This window comes from Entelurus aequoreus, linkage group LG17, assembly GCF_033978785.1.
Source record: "Entelurus aequoreus isolate RoL-2023_Sb linkage group LG17, RoL_Eaeq_v1.1, whole genome shotgun sequence".
NCBI lineage: Eukaryota > Metazoa > Chordata > Actinopteri > Syngnathiformes > Syngnathidae > Entelurus > Entelurus aequoreus.
In genome coordinates, this window is record NC_084747.1 from 49,637,568 (window position 1) to 49,657,489 (window position 19,922).

A 19,922-nucleotide genomic window follows, 5' to 3' on the forward strand; every position below is an offset into this window, starting at 1 on the left:
TAGATTCATACATTTTTTTTACTTCGCTTCTTATAACTTTCAGAAAGACAATTTTAGAGTAAAAATACAACCTTAAAAATGATTTTAGGATTTTTAAACACATATACCTTTTTACCTTTTAAATTCCTTCCTCTTCTTTCCTGACAATTTAAATCAATGTTCAAGTAAATGTATTTTTTTATTGTAAAGAATAATAAATAAATTTTAATTTAATTCTTCATTTTAGCTTCTGTTTTTTCGACGAAGAATATTTGTGAAATATTTCTTCAAACTTATTATGATTCAAATTCAAAAAAATTATGATGGCAAATCTAGAGAATCTGCAGAATCAAATTTAAATCTTATTTCAAAGTCTTTTGAATTTCTTTTTAAATTTTTGTTCTGGAAAATCTAGAAGAAATAATGATTTGTCTTTGTTAGAAATATAGCTTGGTCCAATTTGTTATATATTCTAACAAAGTGCAGATTGGATTTTAACCTATTTAAAACATGTCACCAAAATTCTAAAATTAATCTTAATCAGGAAAAATTACTAATGATGTTCCATAAATTCTTTTTTTTTTTTAAAGATTCGAATTAGCTAGTTTTTCTCTTTTTTTCGGTTGAATTTTGAATTTTAAAGAGTCGAAATTGAAGATAAACTATGTTTCAAAATTTAATTGTAATTTTTTTCGTGTTTTCTCCTCTTTTAAACCGTTCAATTAAGTGTAAATATCATTAATTATTAATAATAACATAGAGTTAAAGGTAAATTGAGCAAATTGGCAATTTCTGGCAATTTATTTAAGTGTGTATCAAACTGGTAGCCCTTCGCATTAATCAGTACCCAAGAAGTAGCTCTTGGTTTCAAAAAGGTTGGTGACTCCTGATTTAGAATGTGGAATATTTTAGCCTTTGGATGGATTTCATTCCATTGACTTGTATGCATGAGGCTGCCACGTTTGTTTCTAAATGCAGTGATAGGAGTGAAACGTGTAGTTCTCAATTTGTTTAAGCCGTGAAATACATAAACATACAAAGTGGCACGCCTAAGATGACAGCAGTGTCCCATCATTGCACAGCTGGTACTATAAGGAAGCTGTATTTCGAGTCATTAAGAACTTTACTGTACCAAACATAAAATATTAATAGATACTAGAGATGCGGGGGGTGTATATTGTAGCGTCCCGGAAGAGTTAGTGCTGCAAGGGGTTCTGGGTATTTGTTCTGTTGTGTTTATGTTGTGTTACGGTGCGGATGTTCTCCCGAAATGTGTTTGTCATTCTTGTTTGGTGTGGGTTCACAGTGTGGCGCATATTTGTAACAGTGTTAAAGTTGCTTATACGGACACCCTCAGTGTGACCTGTATGGCTGTTGACCAAGTATGCATTGCATTCACTTGTGTGTGTGTAAAAAGCCATAGATATTATGTGATTGGGCCGGCACGCAAAGGCAGTGCCTTTAAGGTTTATTGGCGCTCTGTACTTCTCCCTACGTCCGTGTACACAGCGGCGTTTTAAAAAGTCATACATTTTACTTTTTGAAACCGATACAGATAATTTTGAAACAGATACCGATAATTTCCGATATTACATTTTAAAGCATTTATAAGCCGATACTATCGGCAGTCTGATATTTCCGGACATCTCTAATAGATACTGTTTAAAATAGGGATGTCCGATAATATCGGCCTGCCGATATTATCGGCCGATAAATGCGTTAAAATGTAATATCGGAAATGATCGGTATCTGTTTTTTTATTATCGGTATCGCTTGGTTTTTTTTGTTTTTGTTTTTTTAATTAAATCAACATAAAAAACACAAGATACACTTACAATTAATGCACCAACCCAAAAAACCTCCCTCCTCATTCACACAAAAGGGTTGTTTCTTTCTGTTATTAATATTCTGGTTCCTACATTATATATCAATATATATCAATACAGTCCGTAAGCACACATGATTGTGCGTGCTGCAGGTCCACTAATAGTACTAACCTTTAACAGTTAATGTTACTCATTTTCATTAATTACTAGTTTCTATGTAACTGTTTTTATATTGTTTTACTTTTTTTTATTCAAGAAAATGTTTTTAATTTATTTATCTTATTTTATATATTTTTTTTAAAAGTACCTTATCTTCACCATACCTGGTTGTCCAAATTAGACATAATGTGTTAATTCCACGACTGTATATATCGGTTGATATCGGTATCGGTTGATATCGGTATCGGTAATTAAAGAGTTGGACAATATCGGAATATCGGATATCAGCAAAAAGCCATTATCGGACATCCCTAGTTTAAAATCTTCCTTAAAAAAACAACAACAATTGGAGTCCGAAGTGCGGCCCAGGGGCTACTTAAGGCCCACAGCTTGTTTTTTTACTGGCCCACGGCTTATTGTGAAAAATACAATTGGTTATGGTTGAGATGTATTATTTCATATTACTTTACTTATACATCTTATAACGGGGATCTTCCATTTTTTTCAGGCGAAGGACCCCCAAACTGATAGAAAAACAGCGCTGGTACCCCCTAATTCAGGGGTCGGCAACCCAAAATGTTGAAAGAGCCATATTGGACCAAAAATACAAAAACAAATCTGTCTGGAGCCGCAAAAAATTAAAAGCCATATTACATACAGATAGTGTGTCATGAGATATAAATTGAATTAAGATGACTTAAAGTAAACTAAATGACCTCAAATATACCTACAAATGAGGCATGATGATGCAATATGTACATATAGCTAGCCTAAATAGCATGTTAGCATCGATTAGCTTGCAGTCATGCAGTGACCAAATATGTCTGATTAGCACTCCACACAAGTCAATAACATCAACAAAACTCACCTTTGTGCATTCATGCACAACGTTTAAAGTTTGGTGGACAAAATGAGACAAAAAAAGAAGTGGCATAAAACACGTCCTAGAAAGTCGGAGAAAGTTATACATGTAAACAAACTAAGGTGAGTTCAAGGTCCGCCAAAATTAGTAGGACAAAACGGCGCTCGCCAAATACTCGAATCAGTTAGGCATGTTTAATACAAACAGTGTGCTTTATAACAATTAGGGAGGTTTGTGTCATGTTTGTCCTCCTACAGAAACCATATTAAAACAAAAAATATATTTTTTTCCCCTCATCTTTTTCCATTTTTCATACATTTATGAAAAAGCTCCAGAGAGCCACTAGGGCGGCGCTAAAGAGCCGCGGGTTGCCGACCCCTGCCCTAATTGTATCTTTAAAAAATTGTTTTAAATTAAACTAGTCTTAAAAAGTAACCTATTATTGGGAAATACTAAGATATTCCAATAATATAGTACAGCGCTGCTGATCGCTAGCTGGCAACTGGCCCACTAATGGCTAGCTGACAACTGGCACGCCAATCGCTAGCTGACTTAATGTGCTAGTTGCTTGCCGAGAATGGGCACGTTAATCGCTAGCTGGCAACTATAGCGCCAATTGTAAGCTATCTAAAAGGCTAACATACTCCCTGTGCAATAATGTGATTATTTATTCATCATTTTATTTAAAGCGGAGGCATAATGTCGGACGTCTGGAAGGCGGATGCGGTCTCAACCTTGGCAAGCTAGAGTGAGACGAAGTTGTGTGAAAAATAACTTTAACTATCATTTTAGCCAAGGTCAGAGAGCTAAACTTTCTCTACATCAATTCAAGTACGTTTTAAAGCGGCGTCAATTTGTAATGTCAAAAAAAAACAGGCACTTTAACAAACGCACACACACACAGAGAGACAGACAGGCACCAATGTGGAGGTATTGGAGGTATTGATGTAGGGTATATTCAAGTGTTGGGACGGTACCTCCTGGCCAGAATCCCAGCGTTCATCCACCTTGCGGATCTGCTCTTTCAGCTGTTTCAGGTCGTTGTTCTTGTCCAGGATGTCCAAGTTCACCTAAAAGGGACCGTGATGGGAAATAAATGAGGGCGGCTTTGGAAATGGTCCTTGCAGACTCAGTCAGCAAGTATTTAATATTACGCAAGAGTGAGAGGTTGGCTGTGTGATAGCGTTTGATCACCTGCTCACAAGCCTCCTCCAGGCTGAGTTTCATGTTGGGCAGTCGACCGTTCTCCTCCTCCACGTCGCGGACTAGTTTTTTAAGGAGATTCTACAAAATACAACATATTAAAATATGTGGTTATGACAATACATGCTGATGAAACCATCAAAAAGTACTTACCTGTGTTTGTGTCATAAACTGAATGTTTCCTGGTCCGCTATCAAACGGCCTGAGCTCAAAGTCGCGACCGCCAGCGTTCTCCGCTGACATTGGTATCAGCTTGACTTTACGGGCCAGACTGTGGTACTCGGCCAGTTTCAAGTCAGCCTGGACCCAGTTCACAACAAGTTGGGGTTGTATTTAGAATTTCAAGGAAAATGACGATGTATTAGGCCACAACATTAGACGCTCACACACGTCTTTACCAACCGGAGCAACATTTGTAATGTTTCAAATGTTTTACCCAGCGGTGTGGTCGCTGTGTACCGCAATTGGATGTGAACCATACCTTCTCTTTTACTTTGGCCAGCGCGATCTCCTCGTTCCACTTGTGCTGCTGCGCATTTTCCAGAGACTTGCTGAGGATGCCGATGGTATGCTGGAGCTCCCGCTTCTCTCTGTTGATCCTCTCCACGTCAGCCGGTGTGAGCTTCTGGTTCTGCAGGATGTTCTGCAGGTCCACTTGCTGGTGTTTGAGGGACTCGAGAGAGCTGGCTGTGGAAAACCCAACGGGAGACGATAAGAAAAAGCGACACTGCATACTAGTGTACCGTATTTTCCGGACTATAAGGTGCACTTAAAATCCTTTTTTTCCCCTCAAAACTTGACAGTCAGTCTGTTAATATATTTTAAAAATCTAATCTCTAGTTTATTTAGTTGTCAATACATATGCTTTGACACTGGCAGGTAAAAAAAACAACATAAAGTCATCTTGATATTAATCAAGATCAGATTATATTAAAAACTTAATTGTGATAACTTTTTTGCCACATCGCACAGCACTACAATATGATCAGGGTCTCTGCAGGTTTCAACAGGTCAAATTTAAGACTTTTTAAGACCACAAAGAATACAATTTAAGACGCATTTCACATCGATCTGTGAGAGGCATTTTTTTATGATTTACAATAAACTTTCCCGAGCACGAAAGCAGCTCACCGGCCGATGATGCCAACTTAGCCTCACCAGCTGGTTGGCGCTCTGTGATCATGGCCCCGCTATAAATAGTTTGTCTGCGTTAGCGCTTATAATAACAATATCACTAATAGCTAGTTAATATTCAAGTCACAAAATGTACATGTAGTATTAAAGATTTTTTTATGGCGATTTAAAGGGCTTTATGGGCGGAATATTATTCTAGTTTATTTACGAGTTAGAATGCATTAAAAAAAACATAAATCTGAATTCTTGTCTTACATAATGATTGTGAACAATAGGCAAAAATCCCCCAAAATGCAGTTTGTTGTTATTAACCAGTGGTTAGACCTGGGCCGATAGTAAGTCAATTAATTAATTGACTTATTATGAAAATGAACTCAATAATATTATCGCTATTGATAAATTGCCATGTTTTTTTTCTTCGTCTTTTAAATTTCAAACAGGGTAAGAGGTTTCACTCTGTGCATTGCTTCCAGCACCTGAGCGTGTTCATTCAATAAGACACTCAAATGCAGGGGTGTGAGCACGCTTTGAGAAAAAAAAAAGAGGAAAACTGACGACGTGGCGAAGTTGGTAAAGTGGCCGTGCCAGCAATCGGAGGGTTGCTGGTTACTGGGGCTCAATCCCCACCTTCTACCATCCTAGTCACGTCCGTTGTGTCCTTGGGCAAGACACTTCACCCTTGCTCCTGATGGCTGCTGGTTAGCGCCTTGCATGGCAGCTCCCACCATCAGTGTGTGAATGTGTGTGTGAATGAGTGAATGTGGAAATACTGTCAAAGCGCTCCGAGTACCTTAAAGGTAGAAAAGCGCTATACAAGTATAACCCATTTATCATTAAAAAAAAAGAGGGACATTTCTACCAGCACGAAGTTCTGCCACGCCAGCCCCAAAAATAATATTTTGAAAATCAAGACTACATTACCTGCCATTGGGTGCATTTCTACATTATAATTTAACATTAGAATTATTCTCATCTACCAACCTCTTTTGGCTGTCCTTCGGACACTTACATGTCCCATGTAATGTACCAGAGGATTTTTTTCTTATTTTTTCCAGCTGATAATTTACTAACATTATTATAATTTAAAATGTGGTGTCAAATTCTATACCATGCATGCAAAAGCGTTTCCCATTTGGCAACTCTATCCTGTAGTCACGCCCCCTCGGGTAATATACCGGTACTCAGCAAAAAAAAACAAAAAAATGTGTGTTCTTGTCTCTCATAATTGTGAACGATTCCAAAAAAAGTGCAGTTCCCCTTTAGGTTTTCTCCGCTGCTATGCTGAGCTAAAACAACACACCGCTGCGCGCGCACAGCACACTAGCTGGTGGTTATTGATCAATTCCGACCGGGCAGCACAGGTGGCCTACTTTAGTAGGCTACCTGTTTTAAGTCCCATCTTAAAACTCATTTGTATACTCCAGCCTTTAAATAGACACCCTTTTTAGACCAGTTGATCTGCCGTTTCTTTTCTTTACTCCTCTGCCCCCCTCTCCCTTGTGGCCATGGATGAAGTGCTGGCTGTCCAGAGTCGGGACCCGGGGTGCACCGCTCGCCTGTGCATCGGTTGGGGACATCTCTGCGCTGCTGACCTGTCTCCGCTCGGGATGGTCTCTTGCTGGCCCCACTATGGACTGGACTCTCACTATTATGTTAGATCCACTATGGACTGGACTTTCACAATATTATGACAGACCTACTCGACGTCCATTGCATCCGGTCTCCCCTAGAGGGGAGCGGGGGGGAATTACCCACATTTGCGGTCCTCTCCAAGGTTTCTCATAGTCATTCTCACCGACGTCCCACTGGGTTGTGAGTTTTTCCTTGCCCTGATGTGGGCTCTGAACCGTGGATGTCGTTGTGGCTTGTGCAGCCCTTTGAGACACTTGTGATTTAGGGCTATATAAATAAACATTGATTGATTGATAGTGCCGTTTTGTAGCTATGTTATAACATCCTCAAAAATGTAAACATTTAAAAGCTAGACTGAAGTTTGTGTATGTTTTAGATAAAAGTAATGTTAATAGATTAAAGGCCTACTGAAAGCCACTACTACCGACCACGCAGTCTGATAGTTTATATATCAATGATGAAATCTTAACATTGAAACACGTGCCAATACGGCCGGGTTAACTTATAAAGTGCAATTTTAAAATTCCTGCCACACTTCCGGTTGAAAAACTCCTTTGGATATGATTTATGCGTGTGACGTCACAAAATCCACGGAAGTGGTTGGACCCCATCGGACCAGATACAAAAACCTCTTGTTTTCTTCGACAAAATTCCACAGTATTCTGGACATCTGTGTTGGTGAATCTTTTGCAATTTGTTTAATGAACAATGGAGGCTGCAAAGAAGAACGTTGTAGGTGGGATCGATCGGTGTATTAGCGGCTAAGTACAATACTTACAGCAACACAACAAGGACTACTTACTTAGCAGACGCCTAGCCGATGCTTGCCGCCAAACCCACGGATGAAGTCCTTCGTCGCGCCGTCGATTGCTGGAACGCAGGTGAGCACGGCTGTTGATGGGAAGATGAGGGCTGGCTGGCGTAGGTAATGTTTTTATCATAGTTCTGTGAGGTCCGGTTGCTAAGTTGCTAAATTAGCCTTAGCGTCGTTAGCAACAGCATTGTTAAGCCTTACCAGGCTGAGAATTTTTAACCGTGTAGTTACATGTACATGGTTTAATAGTATTGTTGATCTTCTGTCTATCCTTCCAGTCAGGGGTTTATTTCTTTTGTTTCTATCTTCATTTGAGAACGATGCTATCACGTTAGCTAAGTGTGTCACCGATGTATTGCCGTGGAGATAAAAGTCACTTTAAATGTCCATTTCGCGTGCTCGACTCATTTTCAAGAGGATATAGTATCCGAGGTGGTTTAAAATACAAATCCGTGATCCACAATAGAAAAAGGAGAGAGTGTGGAATCCAATGAGCCAGCTTGTACCTAAGTTACGGTCAGAGCGAAAAAAGATACGTCCATCACTGCCTCTCTAGTCATTCACTGTAACATTCCTCATCCACGAATCTTTCATCCTCGCTCAAATTAATGGGGTAATCGTCGCTTTGTCGCTCCGAATCTCTCTCGCTCCATTGTAAACAACGGGGAATTGTGAGGAATGCTAGCTCCTGTGACGTCACGCTACTTCCGGTACAGGCAAGGCTTTTTTTAATCAGCGAGCAAAAGTTGCGAACTTTATCGTCGATTTTCTCTACTAAATCCTTTCAGCAAAAATATGGCAATATCGCAAAATGATCAAGTATGACACATAGAATGGATCTGCTATTCCCATTTAAATAAAAAAAATTCATTTCAGTAGGCCTTTAAGACCTTTCAAAATCTTTTATAAGTTTTATGCAATTTTTTATTTTAAGGCCTTAAATTGAATTTGTTCGATTTAAGACTTTTTAAGACCCTGCCCTGTATGATACATCCTGACATTTACAGCAGTAGCTGTCTTACCAGCGTTTTCCAACTCATCAGTCAGCTCAGAGTCTTTGGCCTGCAGGTTATTTTGGAAGGACTCCAGATTGCTGCTATACTCCTGAAGCTTCTTGAGGTCCAACTGCAGCTTCATCTTCTCCATCCTCTTGGTCGTTAGACGGTCCTATGGGGGCAGAGGGTCGTTACACAACACGTGACATAAATGCAGTGCCAGATTTTGTGAGAGACTCTTCTGACCTTCTGGCTTTCCTTCTCCAGACGTTCAACCTCTTCAGTCAGTATCCTGTTCTTCTCCTCCGTGGAGGCCAAAAGGTCTTCATCAACATTGTACAGCTTCTCTGTGACGAAACAGAAACATATTCAACCTGCACATACTGTATTTACTTCAACACAAAAACTGCGCGTACTCAGTTTAGTGAGGAAAGTTTCGTCATCGTCCTCAAAGGTGTCGGCACCCTGCAGGAATTTAGAGTACGTATCGGCTGTGTAATCGAGGAAGAGCTGCGGACACAGCAGAAGAGGTGAGAACATTTTAGATGAAAGTCCGGAGTTGTGAAACAGCCCTTGTATTGGTTGCATTGGTACCTTGTTGTATTCGGCACCCTCCTCAACGTTATCGCTGTCCTCACAGAAGTCACTGAAGAGCAGGTCCTGTTTGCTTAGGCTCCAGGTGATCTGACGCCACAGACAGGCCACGTCCAGAAAATTGTTGTGTTTAAAGATAAACCTCTCATTTCAGTTTAAACATTGTTTGTCGTTCACCTTCACGGTATCGATCATCCACATAAGGGCACCCAGCGCCTGAGGCCACGTATGTGGCGCACCAACAGAGTACATAGAGCACTTGGAGAGGACAAAGGGATATCTAAAGGAAAGAGAGAGATAATGATACTGTGTGTGTGTGTATATATATATATATATGTATATATTATTAGGAAGTAGTATTGCACAATATATATGATGTAAAATATAAATATCAAATTGGCCATACAATAAGGCTTTTAATGGATTTCTATTTATATTCTAAAAGTTATGTATTCATAATTTAATCAATTTTCATACATAGATAATCTTATGTTTGCGTTTTGGTGCAATTTTTTTCCATGCGTGTAAACACCCGTTAATGCAAACTATTTGTGCAATAATATCTGAAGGAGATGTGTATTTTCATCCTTAAGCACACTTATTATACACAACAAACTAGCACACATGCATTTTGGCACTTTAACTACTATGGTTACTAGAGATGTCCGATAAAGGCTTTTTTGCAGATATCCGATATTCCGATATTGTCCAACTCTTAATTACCTAGTCTGATATCAACCGATACCGATATATACAGTCGTGGATATTCCGATATTGTCCAACTCTTAATTACCTAGTCTGATATCAACCGATACCGATATGTACAGTCGTGGAATTAACACATTATTATGCCTAATTTTGTTGTGATGCCCCGCTGGACGCAGTAAACAATGTAACAAGGTTTTACGAAATAAATCAACTCAAGTTATGGAAAAAAATGCCAACATGGCACTGCCATATTTATTATTGAAGTCACAAAGTACTTTTTTTTTTTTTAACATGCCTCAAAACAGCAGCTTGGAATTTGGGTCATGCTCTCCCTGAGAGACCATGAGGAGATTGAGGTGGGCGGGGTTGAGGGTATATATTGTAGCGTCCCGGAAGAGTTAGTGCTGCAAGGGGTTCTGGGTATTTGTCCTGTTGTGTTTATGTTGTGTTACGGTGCGTATGTTCTCCCGAAATGTGTTTGTCATTCTTGTTTGGTGTGGGTTCACAGTGTGGCGCATATTTGTAACAGTGTTAAGGTTGTTTATACGTCCACCCTCAGTGTGACCTGTATGGCTGTTGACCAAGTATGCCTTGCATTCACTTGTGTGTGTGAAAAGCCGTAGATATTATGACTGGGCTGGCACACAAAGGCAGTGCTTTTAAGGTTTATTGGCACTCTGTACATCTCCATACGTCCGTGTACCACTCCGTACAGCGGCGTTTTAAAAAGTCATAAATTTTACTTTTTGAAACCGATACCGATAATTTCCCATATGACATTTTAAAGCATTTATCAGCCGATAATATCGGCAGTCCGATATTATCGGACATCTCTAATGGTTAGCAGCAAACTACTGTTTTTTAAGGGTCTCTATTTTATTTTAGCTGTATTATATTTGAGTTTGTGAATTTTATTATGCCGTTTATGTCTGATGTCGGTGCTGTCTAACTTAACTTTTTATGGAACTTGTTGTCCATCAACTTGCCAAGGACTGCAGATGTAAATGAGCATTTGGGCACAATCTGGCACATTGCCATTTTATATGTTCATTAATGTGCATTGTCCCATGTAACAAAGATATAACAAATGGCGACTTCCCATCAGGAGTATTTTTATACATCTATGAACAAGCTTACTGGTGTGTTTTAGTGGTTGGGGACCACTGCTTTAAGACCTCTATGGTGTCTAACCTGAGGGCCTTGAGGAGAGCAGGAACCTCCTCCTCCACTTTAGAGTTGGGCATTTCAAAAGTGGGGTCCAGCTGGCGGTAGATGAACTCAAATATCTTGACAAACTCTTTGGTGGAAGGTGACTGGAGAGTCTTGGGGGACAAGAGGCCCGGGTAGCCCTGCTCTGTCAGGAACTATCACAGGAAAAATCAATTATTTGGTATTCTTACATGCACTTTCTTACGCACAATATATTTAATTAGGGATGATGTTTGATAAGAAATTATCGAGTTCGAGCCTATTATCGAATCCTCTTATCGAACCGATTCCTTATCGATTCTCTTATCGAGTCCAGATAGGTGGTTGTATATGGAAAAAAACACAATATTTGGTTTAACAAAAGCTCTCTTTTATTATATAAGAAAACAATTTAATCTAATAAATAAATAAATATTGACTGTTACCCCCCTAAAAAAATAAAATAAATAAATATTGACTGTTGTTACCCAAAGTATATTAAGTGGGATTTTTCAGAAAAACAGATATATACAGTAGCACAAAAACAACCTGTCTCTGTGTGTAAATAATATAGTGTTAAATAAAATCAGTCCCTTGGGCACAAAACTGAAAATACGGTAATGCAGCTTTCCAAAAAGTGCAATTCTGCTGCTATTTGACATAACTGTTTGTTATGATGCTTTGACATTTTTGCACTTTATTTCTTTATTGAAAGAAAATTCGATGAAGAGAAAAGTTGTTTGCAAATGTGGATACAATGCTAAAAAAATGAAAAGTTAAAGCTAAAAAAAAGAAATACACTTTGAGTTAACATTATTTCCTTATAGGGGGAAAGATGTTATGAGCTAGGGAATATAACGACTACACTACCCAGCATGCAACGGGAGTGACGAGCATGCGCGGTAGCCCCGAAAAGTGTTGTTGCATATCGTCACCCGGCAGCTAAGAATGAGGTTATGAGCACGCTGTGAAAGTAAACGTCAAGAACTCAGCCAACACGCCTCGTCTGCATTATTTATAATTAGACAGACAACACATATACAGTGTGATTTTGTTTTGTTTACAAGGAAAGAAAAACGAAAGTTAAAAAAGGGAGCTGTCATATATGTATGTGCTGCGGTTGCTTTAAGAACGTTGCGACAGCTGCCGTAAAGGAGGTGCGTTGCTGGCCTGGTTGCTATGTTTCCGGTTGGTCGTAAAAGTGTTCTTCATGTGTTTGTACCCTGCTCAAATCTCTCAGTGAAGTTATTCATTGGCTTATACCTTTTGTTTTGAACTTTATTACACCGTGGAGCGCTTTTTCCCGTCCATTTTTTTCCTGCTTTCGCTATCTGCGCCTAATGACTGAGCTACGTGATGCCATTTCTTGTGATGTCACACGGAGCATTTCTGGTTGGGACGGGATTCGTTCCCAGGGATTCGAATAAAGAACCAACTCTTTTTCTTTACTATAGTGGTCTCGATAACGGGTACCGATTCGAGTCAGAGGACTCGGTTCTTTTCTTATCGAACAACCGAGAAAACCGGTTTCGAGTATCATCCCTATATTTAATGCACATCAACAAAGCATTACAGATCAGTGTTAAATCAAATGATATACAGTACAGGCCAAACGTTTGGACACCTTCTCATTCAATGTGTTTTCTTTATTTTCATGACTATTTACATTGTAGATTGTCACTGAAGGCATCAAAACTATGAATGAACACATGTGGAGCTATGTACTTCACAAAAAAGGATGACATAACTGAAAACATTTTATACTCTAGTTTCTTCAAAATAGCCACCGTGTGCTCTGATTACTGCTCTGCACACTCTTGGCATTCTCTCGATGAGCTTCAAGCACACCTGTGAAGTGAAAACCATTTCAGGTGACTACCTCTTGAAGCTCATCGAGAGAATGCCAAGAGTGTGCAAAGCGGTAATCAGAGCAAAGGGTGGCTATGTTGAAGAAACTAGAATATAAAACATGTTTTCAGTAATTTCACATTATTTAATTAAAGTACATAACTCCACATGTGTTCATTCATAGTTGTGATGCCTTCAGTGACAATCTACAACAGGGGTGCCCACACTTTTCAGCAGGCGAGCTACTTTTTAAATGACCGAGTCGAAGGGATCTACCTCATTCATATATATAATTTATATTTATTTATTTATGAAAGAGACGTTTTTGTTAACAAGTTAAAAGGTGTTTAATGATAATACAAGCATGTTTAACATATAGATTCCTTTCTTTCCTGAAGACAAGAATATAAGTTGGTGTACTACCTGATTTTGACAGTAGTGCTGACAACGTCCACATTTTTTAATGGAGGGGGGAAAAAAAGTCCTCCTTTCTGTCCAATACCACATGAAAGTGGTTGCTTTTTGGCATCTTATTTGTCCAGCTTCCATACTCCTTTTTATACACTTTACAAGAAATACATTGGCGGCAAACTCTGTGGCTTGCGGGCTTGTGCACGCCAGCTTTCTTAAGACTCTTATTTTGTTAGCGCAGGCAGGATAGAGCAGCGCTTTTATTGTGAAGACAGGAACTATGTGGTCAGTCTTTAGGCTTTTGACAGGAGGTGTGGTTGAAATAAAAACTGTTTCTCGCCTCCCTGACAGTCTTTTTTCCCTTCACCCTGAGCTCGCAGCAGCCAGAGTCATCTCACAAGACCCTCGGGTGCCGTGAATGTCAATCAAGTGACAAAAGTGACGTCATAGAGAAGATTTCCGATCGCTAATTTTTAGGACTTTTCTTTCAACGCCTGGTTGGCGATTGACTGACACACCCTCCGCAATCGACGTAATGGGCACCCCTGATCTACAATGTAAATAGTCATGAAAATTTAACAAAACGCATTGAATAAGAAGGCGTGTCCAAACTTTTGACCTGTACTGTATATACTGTACATATAGATACAGTATATATATACACATATACAGACTGTGGTACCTCAGTTTTCCATTCCAAAAGGTCAGACGAAGAATGTATGAAAACGTGTATGAATGTATGAAAACCGAAGCAATTTTTACCCTAAGAAATAATTCAAATCCAATTAAACCTTTTCAGACACCCAATATTGTTAACGCAAGACCAATTTTTGGAGAATTATAGTTTTGCATGAAAAAACAATGAAAAATAAAACAAAATAAACATTTAACATATCGTACAATAACTGAGAGACGGTATATGAAAATCAGTGCAAACCTTGGAGAACATTTTCGGCAAAAAAACGAGTCCTATGCAAAATACTGCGTGCGGCGAACACCGTGATACCACTGTAGGTTTTTTTTTACCTCATGGAGCTGTCTGATGCACTGCTGCACGTAAGACTTGTCATGCAGCGGCCGAGCGTCTTTGACCTTCTCAGTCCCTCCAAATCCAGACATGCTGCTTGTACGCGGCATGCCGGCTCCACTCATGCTGCAGTCCAAAATACCATCAAACACCACAACTTTTTAACATATCCATTGGTTGGTTACTTGACAAGATAAACACTCTCATTCCTGATGATTAGCATCCTGATGGTTGCCTTGCCCTTCCACTATACAGCTAAACATGATTGGTGTACAGCAAGGGTGTCCAAAGAGTGACTTAGGGGCCATTTTCCACTTGCAGCTTCTTTTCTACTGGTCCTTGGTATACCGTATTTTTCAGACTATAAGTCACAGTTTTTTTCATAGTTTGGCCGGGGGTGCGACTTATACACAGGAGCGACTTGTGTGAAATTATTAACACATTACCGTAAAATATCAAATAATATTATTTAGCTCATTCACGTAAGAGACTAGACGTATAAGATTTCATGGGATTTAGCGATTAGGAGTGACAGATTGTTTGGTAAGCGTATAGCATGTTCTATATGTTATAGTTATTTGAATGACTCTTACCATAATATGTTACGTTAACATACCAGGCACGTTCTCAGTTGGTTATTTATGCCTCATATAACGTACACTTATTCAGCCTGTTGTTCACTATTCTTTATTTATTTTAAATTGCCTTTCAAATGTCTATTCTTGGTGTTGGCTTTTATCAAATACATTTCCCCAAAACATGCAACTTATATGTTTTTTTCCTTCTTTATTTTGCATTTTCGGCCGGTGAGACTTATACTCCGAAAAATACGATATGCATTTTCGGCCGGTGCGACTTACACTCCGGAGCGACTTATAGTCCAAAAAATACGGTGTTTGGAAAATTTAAAAAAAAATTATTTCTCACACAAAGACATTGATGTTGTGTTCAGAAAGCTTAGCTTGTTCTATTACTGATTGATTTTAGCATCTTGCACAAAATGTATGAAAGTGGCCCCCCGTTTGGAAGCATTATTGTAACAAAAATTATTTGCAAACACATATCTCAATATGTGCGTCTGTAATGAGATCTGCGCATGTTTTTTTTTATCTGTGTGTCTGTATTATGTTTAAAACACACAGATTGAGATATGCAATTGCAAATAATTTTGCTATAATAATACCTACTTACCCACACCACCTTCAAATTGTATATATGCAGGTTTGGACACCACTGGTATACAGCAATGTTTGTAGATATAAATATCACATCAGCGTTACTGTTGCATCTTGTTACTGTCGTTCACCTACCGTGGACCAAAAAAGCTTGTCCTTCTCTCAGACGTCCCCGACTGCGGTTTGGGTACGTTGAGCATTCCGAATGAAGGTTGTTTGCTGTTAATCAACACAAGGATTCATGTTTTGTTTTTTTTTGCCAAAGAAACACCGTCACAACTTGTTTCCATACCTTTATCATGTGTCCAATTATATTTCCCCAGTAAATCCATCCAAAAAATGTGGCTGAATGGAAACATGTATATTTTCTAGGGGTGTAACGGTACGTGTATTTGTATTGAACCGTTTCGGTACGGGGGTTTCGGTCCGGTTCGGAGGTGTACCGAACGAGTTTCCACACGGACATATTAAGTAGCGTACCGCACGTTGTGTAAACAATGCACACAACACACGGCATGCTAGCAGCTAACGGGCTACGATAGACTGACCATACGTCCTCTTTTCACCGGACGTGTCCTCTTTTGCGGAGCTGTCAGGGCGGAGTTTCTTAAATGCCTCAAATGTCCGGCATTTTGAGTTAGGGTTGCGTGTATTTTCAATGTACGTTCAGGGTTAAGAAGGGGTTAAAAACAAAACAAATTGTGCGCGCAGCAGCATTGGTGAGGGAGGGGCAGAGACAGAGAGAGCGAGAGAGTTATGATAAACGCGCATGCGTCGCCAGGCTCTGCTTTTTATCCATAGATTTATCAGATTTAATTTTTTATTATCTATAGCAGGGGTGTCAAAAGTGTGCCCCGGAGGCCATTTGCGGCCCACAGCTAATGTTTTAAAGGCCCACGGCACATTCTAAAAATACTATTAAAATAAACAAAAACATAACAAAAGTGAAATAAAAAGCTTGAAGGTTAAATGTAATTTAGAAAAAGTTGCAATGTTGACTAATAGAACAAAGCTGTTTTTTTTCTTTCAAACTGTCATTTGTCAAAACATAATATTGAATCAAAATCAATGCTATTATGAATTATTGACCTATCCAAGGTTCCGATTACTTCACATCAAATATTACACTAAGAAAAATATTTTTGGTGGAAGATTTTGCAAATTTGGTAAATAAATAACCCAAAAATGTATATTTTGTTGTTTTCTTACTGTACCGAAAATGAACCAAACCGTGGCCTCTAAACCGAGGTACGCACCGAACCGAAATTTTTGTGTACCGGTACACCCCTAATATTTTCCCACACACATAGGGACATAGCAATATATATCATGTACGGTTAGTATCGATACGATCCTAAGCCAACCTTGCTATCAATATTTCCAACGCATCTAAAAATTATCTGCCTTTTCATACCAAGCCATCAAAGAATGGAATGGTCTCCCGGACAATCTAAAGCAGTGGTCCCCAACCACCGCGGCCCGGTACCGATTGGTACCGGGCCGCGCAAGAAATAAAAAAATAAAATAAAAAAAATGTTTTTTTTGTTTTTTTTAATTAAATCAACATAAAAAACACATATTGTGTATGTCAATATAGATCAATACAGTCTGCAGGGATACAGTTCATAAGCACACATGATTGTATTTCTTTTTGGAAAAAAAAAGTTAACCCGGTCGTATTGGCATGTGTTGCAATGTTAAGATTTCATCATTGATACACAACCGTTCAAAAGTTTGGGGTCACCTAAACAATTTTGTGGAATAGCCTTCATTTCTAAGAACAAGAATAGACTGTCGAGTTTCAGATGAAAGTTCTCTTTTTCTGGCCATTTTGAGCGTTTAATTGACCCCACAAATGTGATGCTCCAGAAACTCAATCTGCTCAAAGGAAGGTCAGTTTTGTAGCTTCTGTAACGAGCTAAACTGTTTTCAGATGTGTGAACATGATTGCACAAGGGTTTGCTAATCCTTAATTAGCCTTCTGAGCCAATGAGCAAACACATTGTACCATTAGAACTAGAGATGATAAATGCGTTAAAATGTAATATCGGAAATTATCGGTATCGTTTTTTTTATTATCAGTATCGTTTTTTTTTTAATTAAATCCACATAAAAAACACAAGATACACTTACAATTAGTGCACCAACCCAAAAAACCTCCCTCCCCCATTTACACTCATTCACACAAAAGGGTTGTTTCTTTCTGTTATTAATATTCTGCTTCATTATATATCAATATATATCAATACAGTCTGCAAGGGATACAGTCCGTAAGCACACATGATTGTGCGTGCTGCTGGTCCACTAATAATACTAACCTTTAACAGTTAATTTTACAAATTTTCATTAATTACTAGTTTCTATGTACCGGTAACTGTTTTTATATTGTTTTACTTTCTTTTTTATTCAAGAAAATGTTCTTAATTTATTTATCTTATTTTATTTGATTCATTTTTTTAAAAAGTACCTTATCTTCACCATACCTGGTTGTCCAAATTAGGCATAATAATGTGTTAATTCCACGACTGTATATATCGGTTGATATCGGTATCGGTAATTAAAGAGTTGGACAATATCGGCAAAAAGCCATTATCGGACATCCCTAATTAGAACACTAGAGTGATAGTTGCTGGAAATGGGCCTCTATACACCTATGTAGATATTGCACCAAAAACCAGACATTTGCAGCTACAATAGTCATTTACCACATTAGCAATGTATAGAGTGTATTTCTTTAAACTCAAGACTAGTTTAAAGTTATCTTCATTGAAAAGTACAGTGCTTTTCCTTCAAAAATAAGGACATTTCAATGTGACCCCAAACTTCTGAACGGTAGTGTATATAAACTATCAGACTGCGTGGTCGGTAGTAGTGGGTTTCAGTAGGCCTTTAACCCCCAATTCCAACCCTTGATGCTGAGTGCCAAGCAGGTGTGGATGTTAGATGCGCCATAAAAAGGACTACAGGTGGAAATGAGCATGGTGCTAAATCCGGTGCAGCCATCTTCTCAATGTAACTGCACATCTGTCCTTCAAAATAAAACAAATACAAACAAATGATGACTGTTGTTGCAGATGTACCAAAACATTGACTAGTTCATTGCTAGTGAAACATATATTATGGCCTGCAGTATATTGCTGTCTCTTATCGGCATGGCCTCCTTAAATAAATCATATATTGTCAAGAGTTATATATAAAAAAAGCAACCTGCGGGGTGTTGTGTACGCCGTGCTCTTCCTGTTGCTGTCTTGCACTCGCATCGGGAAGTCTGACGGCCTGCTTCCTGTGGCCCGACTCAGTCTTCCACTATCATAACACACACACACACAATGTCAAATATTATACATCAGTGTCAATTCAAAATGCAAAAGGTGCTCATTTCATAGCAGTCCGTTGACGTCTGGAAGGAACAAAGTGCTGTAGCTCGATAACACCAACGAGAGCTACTAACACCCTTTGGAAACTGTCTTAAAGTAATACAAAGCCTTTATCGTTTCGCAGACGGGGATTATAACGTGTTCTAAACATTTAATTTCGATACATACCGCTCCATTTTTGTCTCTTCTTCACCAAAAGTAGGTACGAACGCGACCAAACTGACAACAAAGTCGCGAAACCCGCCAAATCATTCAAAATGGCCGTTTGATGACGTCAGCACACTACGGCAAGCCGCTGATTACCATCTCGTCCTGCATTAAAAGCGGAAGTGAAATGTATTTAATTGAGTTTCTTTCTTTAGTTTATATACGAACATGAACACACTTACAGCATAATATCATAGACTGTACATATATTGTGTAAAATATTAAATGTATGTTATATTTTATATTGCTACTGTAGTGGTAGTCCCTTATGAGCATCCGTAGTTGTGTATGTATGTTCCGAGCATGCGCAGTTGGTTGAGTAAAGTCGACATTTAATTTTACCTTAAATCAACTTTTACCTTGAAAATCATTTTTTACCTTGAAAATCAACTTTTACCTTAAATCAACTTTTACCTTGAAAATCATTTTTTACCTTGAAAATCAACTTCTGCCTTAAATAAACTTTTACCTTGGAAATCATTTTTACCTTGAAAATCAACTTTTACCTTAAATCAACTTTTACCTTGAAAATCATTTTTTACCTTGAAAATCAACTTTTACCTTAAATCAACTTTTACCTTGAAAATCATTTTTTACCTTGAAAATCAACTTTTACCTTAAATCAACTTTTACCTTGAAAATCATTTTTTACCTTGAAAATCAACGTTTACCTTAAATCAACTTTTACCTTGAAAATAATTTTTTACCTAGAAAATCTACTTTTACCTTGAAAATAATTTTTTACCTTGAAAATTAACTTTTACCTTAAATCAACTTTTACCT

General features: G+C 38.4%; 1 protein-coding gene across 1 annotated transcript in view; it reads right to left on the bottom strand.

The window, feature by feature from the left end:
• Window positions 1–19,242, bottom strand: part of ndc80 (NDC80 kinetochore complex component) — a 20,783-nt gene extending 1,541 nt beyond the window's left edge. Inside the window, exons 1-14 of the mRNA XM_062024290.1 lie at window positions 19,101–19,242; window positions 18,763–18,861; window positions 15,691–15,774; window positions 14,380–14,506; window positions 11,098–11,270; window positions 9,376–9,478; window positions 9,199–9,288; window positions 9,021–9,114; window positions 8,851–8,951; window positions 8,632–8,776; window positions 4,511–4,716; window positions 4,183–4,329; window positions 4,021–4,110; window positions 3,804–3,896 (exon numbers count right to left, since the gene is read on the bottom strand). Coding sequence (XP_061880274.1) covers window positions 3,804–3,896; window positions 4,021–4,110; window positions 4,183–4,329; window positions 4,511–4,716; window positions 8,632–8,776; window positions 8,851–8,951; window positions 9,021–9,114; window positions 9,199–9,288; window positions 9,376–9,478; window positions 11,098–11,270; window positions 14,380–14,506; window positions 15,691–15,774; window positions 18,763–18,861; window positions 19,101–19,108 — 1,560 coding nt within the window. The 5' untranslated portion in view covers window positions 19,109–19,242. The remainder of the gene's footprint in view (window positions 1–3,803; window positions 3,897–4,020; window positions 4,111–4,182; window positions 4,330–4,510; window positions 4,717–8,631; window positions 8,777–8,850; window positions 8,952–9,020; window positions 9,115–9,198; window positions 9,289–9,375; window positions 9,479–11,097; window positions 11,271–14,379; window positions 14,507–15,690; window positions 15,775–18,762; window positions 18,862–19,100) is intronic.
• Window positions 19,243–19,922: the final 680 nt, after the last annotated feature.